Here is a 6,936-nt window from a genome sequence, read left to right on the forward strand (position 1 = left end):
GGGCACCTGCCTGAACCTGGCATGCCTGGGGCTTGAGAGTCAAGGGCAAGGCTGGGTTCACTCCTAATACTGCTGGACACGTGACTCCTCCCCACCCCCCACTCCCCGGAGGGCCAGTAATGTGCAGTGATCACACGTGGGGCCTTCTAAGCATAAGTATAACTTTATTGGGCCCTAGCTGGATGTCACGTGCCCACTCCCATCAGTACCTCGTTCTAGCCATTGCCTGTCAACTTTCGCCTCCTTGGATCTCTGGGGTCAGCCCTTCCCAAGGACTGGGTTGGGCGTCTCACTACTGATGGGGGCAGCAGTGTGAGGAGCATGGGGCTTTAGAAGCCACACCTTCCCCTCAGCTGAGGTAGAAGAGGCACATGAAGGTGCTGGCGAAGAAGAGGAAACTGCAGGTCCCCACATCGATGATGGATGAAGCCCCAGCCTTTGGGGGTTTCCCAGGGGTTTTTTTGGCAGTGGTGGCGTGGGTGGTGGTTTTGGTGGTTTTGGTGGTAGCGGCGGCGCCACCTCCACCGCCGGCGCCAGTGGCTTTGTTAGCAGTAGGAGCAGCAGCAGTGGCCCCGGTACTGTTTTGTCCCAAGACTCCTGTTTGTATCTGCAAGAGAAGCGGTGCACAGTGGGATTCGAACCGCCTTTGTCGCCTTTCTTCAACTCTAGGCTTCCGTGAAGCTGCCATGGGAGGCCCTGTTGGGGTGTTTGGCTTCCTGCCTCCTCACAGGCAGTGGAAAGGCAATTCCCATGTTTGTCCTCCTTCCTCCCCAAGGAAACTTCCCATCACGTTTTAGACTACCCGACCCTCCAGCATAGAGGCAAACGGAAACCCGAATGCCGGCTTCCCCTCCCAGAGCCCCGGGTCTCCTGGTGCTCAGAGTCCGCCGTGGTCCAGAGGACCCACGTGATGGGGCCTGAATAAGGCCCCTGGCAGAGGGTTGGTGGGAGGGCGGGGTGGGGATGGCAAGTGACAGGTTGTCCTTGATGCTTGATCGGGCAGTAACTGAAGCTGTTCTTGATGGGAATCTGACTTATTTGGTGGCCAGTGGCCTGCCTTTGATGCATGGTCTAGATGTTCCTGATCAAGAACTTGATGACTCCATCCCCTGTGTTAATCAGGCCTCTCTGTGTCTGCAGTGCCACAGAGGCTGCCCCCTGGAGTGGCAGCTGATTTGCAGAGTGTATGGGAGAATTCTGTCTCTGCATTCCTGCACACCCACGATTCACGGTGGCAGGGGCAGGGCCCCTCTGTCACCTATGGCCGCCTGTTAGCCCTCCCTCCAGCCCTCTCTCCAGCCCGTTTCTGTGGCTCTCTTTGGCAGGTCTTCCTCTCCATGCCCTGTGGTCCAGAATTGCACAGAGCCCTTTGAATGCCTTCATGTACCTGACACACTGTGAGGTTTCCCTCTCTGAGACCAGTCTGATAGCACCTATGAGGAGTAGACACACAGCCATCTAGGCCCTCCTAGATTCCTGGTTTCCAGTTGACGACCATCTATCCCTGTCCCTGTGGTAGAAGGCAGGGTCCCCCCAGGGATCTGCATTCCTTCCCCAGATCCTGAGCCAGACGGTGAAGCTGAGACCTAGGGGTGGCTGTGGGGGCTCCAAGGACTGTCCTTACCTGAACCACAACCAGGAGACTGATGGTGAGGAGGAGGAGGAAGCCGTTCATCGTGGATCTCCCTGGGCTCTGTGGCAGCTTTGAGAGAGGAGGTCAGGGCAATCTACAGGCCTCTTTGAACTTGGCTGCTTTTGAACTAGGAGGCAGAGGAGATAGGGAGGAGGGGGGAGGAAGGGGGGAGGGCCTAGGGGCGGGGAAGGGAGCTTCCTTCTTTCTAACCTGGGGGTGGATGAAACTAGCCTTGAGGTTCCAGGACCTGGAGATGAATTGTGAAGTCTCAAAAGAAGCACAGGCGGGGCACACAGAGCAGCAAGAAGCCACCTGCAAGATGGCTCCAGCCTTGGAGCCTGTGTCCTGGGCAAGGAATCTTGTTTTCATGATTTGACAACTCAGACCTCAGGCCTGAGGCTGAATCTATGAGTCTTTAACATCCCCCTCAAAAACAAAACAAAACAACAACAAAAAAGGCAGCTTCTGGAGTATCTGCTGTAGCGATAATCTTTATCTTATTTGAGACATGGTCAATGTCACTCTGGCTGGGTTAAATTCAGGATCCTCCTGTCTCAGCCTCTGAATTCTGGAATTGCAGGCCTACATCATTCTGCTGACTAATAACTTACTTTAAAAAGAGTCAACAAGGAGCTGGAGAAATGACTCAGAGAGTATGAGCCCTGGTTGCTCGTCCAGAGGACCCAGGTTCAGTTCTCAGCACCCACATAGCAGTTTATGTCTGTAATTCCACTTCCGGGGAGTCCACTTCCGGGGAGTCCAACATTCTCACACAGATACACATGCAGGCAAAAATATCAATGCACATAAAATAAAAAATCAATCATTAAAATAAAAAGCGTTCTAGCTCTTGGGAACAGAAGCAGGTGGATCTCTATGAGTCTGAGGCTAGCCTGGTCTACATAGTGAGTTCCAAGTTCCAAGACAGAATTACATAGTAAGATTCTGGCTCAAGCCAAGCAGTGGTGGCACATGCCTTTAATCCTAGCACTTGGGAGGCAGAGGCAGCAGGAGGGGATCCAGGGCAGTTATGTCTATATGGTGACTTTGAGGCCAGCCTGGGCTACCTGGTGCTCTGTCTGAAAACACACAGACAAGCAAATGATCAGACAAGAGAAGGGAACTAAGAGAGTGGGGTGGATCTAGGAGTCATAATAAAATGGTGCATGGATGCTATCTTTGGTTCTTTGGAGGCTCAGGGCCACTGAGATCCATGCACAGGTAGTGAGATTGGATTAGTTTTGGGTCAGACCCTATTTCTTCTGGTTCTTCAGCTCTTTATTTCAAGTGAATCATTTTTGAAAAAAAAATAAATCCTCAAAAAAGTGTGTGTGTGTGTGTGTGTGTGTGTGTCTTACCTGCGTATATATACCTGTGTACACTGTGTGTATGCCTAGATGCTCTAGGACTGGAGTTACAGCTGTTCATAGGTGATGGGCATCGAACCCGGCTCCTTTGCAAAGGCGAGCTCTTAGCTGCTGAGCCATCTCTCCAGCCCCTTCCTGAGGTCTCTGAAGACTTCATGTTTTGGGATTTGGGTGAAGAAGTGTCATCCTACTCAGAGCTGAGAGGGGACTGTTGGGAGGACAAAGAGGTAAACACAGTCCAGCACCCAGGAGTTAGAAGGTAGCTATTGACTCTGCTGTGGGCAGATAGATGGGAGAGTCCCCAAAACTGTGTGGACAGTGCCCTGCCCCGACTTAGACAAAACAAAACTGTGGTCTCAGGACTACTGGGCAATAATTACCTTCATGTGACTGATTGAAAAAAAAAAAGACTCATCCAGGTTCATAACTGCCGGGCGGTGGTGGCGCACGCCATTAATCCCAGCACTTGGGAGGCAGAAGCAGGCAGATTTCTGAGTTCGAGGCCAGCCTGGTCTACAGAGTGAGTTCCAGGACAACCAGGGCTACACAGAGAAACCCTGTCTCAAAAACAACAACAACAACAACAACAAAAATAAAAAATAAAACCCAAGTTCGTAACTGATGGTGTCATTTTAACTTGAGTCCGGGTCCCTCTGATGTCACAGCTGCTTCCGGGATGTCACAGCCACTTCCGGGGCTGCTCTCGAACGCACGGATCCAGTCTGTGTGCTGTTGTTTTGTCCTCTTTAATGTGGTGCCTCACACAGGTTAGGCAAGTAGTCTCCAGCCCCTGATTAAATCTTGACTCCCTCTCCTTCCTGGGCTCTGCAGCCCAGCTCCTGCCCCGCCCCTTCCCCTGGCATAGTCTATGGTGTCCTATGAACACGCCAGATGGTAAAGGGGGATTCCCCTGGCTTCTCTTATACGTTTCAGGACTTTTGCCATGAACCTAGGTAAAACCTGAGAGGGCCTTAGGGGCCTTGAGCTCCTGAGATAAAGCTGAGGAAGAAAAGAAGCGAGAATCTGACCTAGGGGGAGAAGGGGAGGACTGGGGGTGGGGGAAGTGACAGTCACCCCCTCCTGTGACCCATCTTCTTGGCTATTTCACCGCAGGAGACAGGAGGCCCGTGCTGAGGCCCAAGATTGACCTGCTACAAACTGGACAAGTGTCTCCTTCTCTGGAGAAGAAACTGGAAAGGGTGCGCCCGAGAGCTAGCCACAGAGTAGTTACTTCCTGCCTGGAATGCCTGTGATGGCTTAAACTCTCTCTCTCTCTCTCTCTCTCTCTCTCTCTCTCTCTCTGGGTTTTCAAGACAGGGTTTCTCTGTGTAGTCCTGGCTGTCCTGGAACTCACTCTGTAGACCAGGCTGGCCTCAAACTCGGAGATCCACCTGCCTCTGCCTCCCAAGTGCTGGGATTAAAGGCATGCGCCACCACTGCCCGGCTTAAACTTCTCTTTTATCACTTAAAAAACATAGCAAGTGCATGATGTGTGTGTGCGTGCGTGCGTGCCTATGTGTGTGTGTGTGTATGTATGTGTGATCATCCTGTCCAGAAGATGGAATTGGAGCATGTGTGTGTGTGTGTGTGTGTGTGTGTGTGTGATCATCCTGTCCAGAAGATGGAATTGGAGCTACCTACATAGGATTGTGAACCACTAGAAATGGGTGCTGGCATTCGAACTCAGGTCCTTTGGAGGAGCAGCAAACACTCTTAGCCCCCGAGCCATCTCTCTAGCCTGGATGGAAACTTTTTTTAAAGTATCAGTGTGGGGCACAGACTGTTTGTGTGGAGGCTGGAGGACCCCTCTCAGGAGTTGGCTCACCCCTTCTTCAATGTGAAGAGCGAACTGGGTAGCCAGCTTGGCTGCAGGCTCTTCTTCCCACCCGGCATTTCACGAAGCCCTTATGCTTAATTGTATTGATGTGTTTTCCAGTACTGGGTGGATAGCGTGTGCTCGACCACTGTCCCACACTTCAGGTAAGAAATATTATCTTGCAAACCCCTCAGAGGTTTTTTTTTTTTTTTTTTTTTTTTGGATCCTGAGAGGTGAGGTGTGAGGTGTGTAATGGGGAATGAGTGGGACATGAGGGTGCTGGGAACATCTTCAAGGACCTGGACATGAAGAGATGTCTGCTATCTGCCCATATCCAAAAAGAGAAGTATTCAAGCCTTTGCCTCTCTTGGCCTCTGAGCAGCTACATTCTATCTTTACAGCATCTGAGTAGGCAGAAGCCTGACTGCCAAGCTGAGAGGGCTCTGAGAAAGCCCCATTTGACAGATGGGGAAACCGAGGGCAAGGCAGAGGCAATACTAAAACTACAGGCTAGACTTCCCAATGGCTGTCCACACACCCCATGCCTCTCCTCACGAATTGAAACCAAATTCCTTAGCGTGATGGTCAACCACCCGCCAGCTTTCGTCCTTAGCGTCAGACCTCGTGTGGTAGCATCCTCATCCTCTACCTCCCAGTGCACACCACTTCCTAGCTGGCCCTCCCCCACACTTACTTGCCTGTCTGCCTCAGGCTCTCTGACACCTCTGCCCTTCCCCAGAGAAACTTTCCACTTCCTCTGTGGAACTTCTTCCAAGATAGAGGTGATCTTCCACCTTCAAGTGCTTCTTTGGCCACTCTGAAGATGACTGTGTTTCCTGAGCTGGTGTGTAGCCCTGTAGAATGCTTCCCTAGAAGGCCCAAGGCGTGGTGCTCCAGCCCAGTCACACATGATTCCAGGTGTGGTGGTGCAGCCCTGTAATCCCAGCATTGGGGGATTAGAGGTTCAAGGTCATCCTTGAGACCAGACTGAGCTACATGAGACTTTGTCTCAAACAAAGCAAAACATAAAAGATGGCACCTTCTTTTGTGATCTGACCTAGAACGTGTTACCTCTCCAATCCAGTAGAGGATTGAACACGGACCAACAGGTGTCAGGGAGCACAGAAAGAATGACTGAAGGTTAAGGTGTCCACTTTCACCCCACTTCCAAGCCTTGGCACTGATTGGTCTGGTAACTCTGGGCAACCCCTGGCTTTACACTGAGAAGTTGCCAGTACAGAAATGAATTCTCAGGCTGAAAGAAGAAAGGCCTGCCCTGGGGCAGCGTTGATCCTAAAAGCATTTGTCGCTTCCAGAAGAGATGCCTAAGAAACCAAATGGAGTTGGGTAGTGGCTGAAACAACAGAGATGAGCGTTTCATAGAAGGATCTAGACGATGGTCTCCTCAACGTGACTTCTGAGCACCTGCCCCTGGAGTATTCAAAGGCACGTATGACAAGAGAGCTGAAAGTTAGAGAAGAACTAGAGGAGATGTGAGAATGGAGAAACCCAGTCTTAGAAGAGCCCAGAGGACAGGGTGGACTTAGGGTTGGATACAACTGAAGAGAAAATTAGTGTCGTGGAAGGCAAATCGTAAGGAAATAAGTGTTTCATTTCTCAAGTACCTACTCTGTGCCTGGTGCTCATTTTTGTTTTGGTTCTGGGGATAAAGCAGTGAACAGAAAGACGAGGTCTCTACTCATACATTAGATGTTCAAATGGAGGAAGACAAAAAAGACTGGCATTTTCATGTTTCCATAAATACTGAAGAAGTCAACATGCGAGAGAAGAGAAATGGAGAAAGGGCATCCAGACATGCGGTCAGGACAGGTCACTCAGAGGGAGTGTTCATGGCGAGACTGCGAGGAGAGTGTGTAGACACACAAGCACCTTACATTGCTACCCCGCCCAACAGTATTCTCTCTCCTCTCCCTCACCCTCTCCTTCTCCCCCAACCCTTGTTTGAGACAGAGTCTTACCATGTAGCCCAGGCTGCCCCTAAACTTGTGATCTTCCCAGCGTTGTCTCTGCTGCTGAAGGCTGGGCTTCCAGGTTATGGAGCACAGCTGCCCGGCGTTCTTTGGTAACTACCCCAGGGCCTACCACAGGCCCACACAGGA

General features: G+C 51.2%; 1 protein-coding gene across 1 annotated transcript; it reads right to left on the reverse strand.

Moving 5' to 3' along the window:
* Positions 1-157: 157 nt before the first annotated feature.
* Positions 158-1,755, reverse strand: Cd52 (CD52 molecule). The gene is made up of 2 exons (XM_052175693.1): positions 1,625-1,755; positions 158-607 (listed from the first exon to the last, which is right to left on the reverse strand). The coding sequence occupies exons 1-2, from the start codon at positions 1,673-1,675 to the stop codon at positions 350-352; spliced, it is 309 nt and encodes a 102-aa protein (XP_052031653.1). The 5' UTR covers positions 1,676-1,755; the 3' UTR covers positions 158-349.
* Between the last annotated feature and the right edge of the window lie 5,181 nt (positions 1,756-6,936).

Source organism: Apodemus sylvaticus, chromosome 3 (assembly GCF_947179515.1).
Source record: "Apodemus sylvaticus chromosome 3, mApoSyl1.1, whole genome shotgun sequence".
NCBI classification, from domain to species: Eukaryota; Metazoa; Chordata; class Mammalia; order Rodentia; family Muridae; genus Apodemus; species Apodemus sylvaticus.

What these genes read in the sequence shown, in the direction of transcription:
- Cd52 (XM_052175693.1), bottom strand. Translation starts at nt 1,675, where the DNA reads ATGAACGGCTTCCTCCTCCTCCTCACCATCAGTCTCCTGGTTGTGGTT. An exon ending in GTCTCCTGGTTGTGGTTCAG is followed by an intron (nt 608 to 1,624) that starts GTAAGGACAGTC and finishes CTTCTCTTGCAG; the next exon opens with ATACAAACAGGAGTCTTGGG.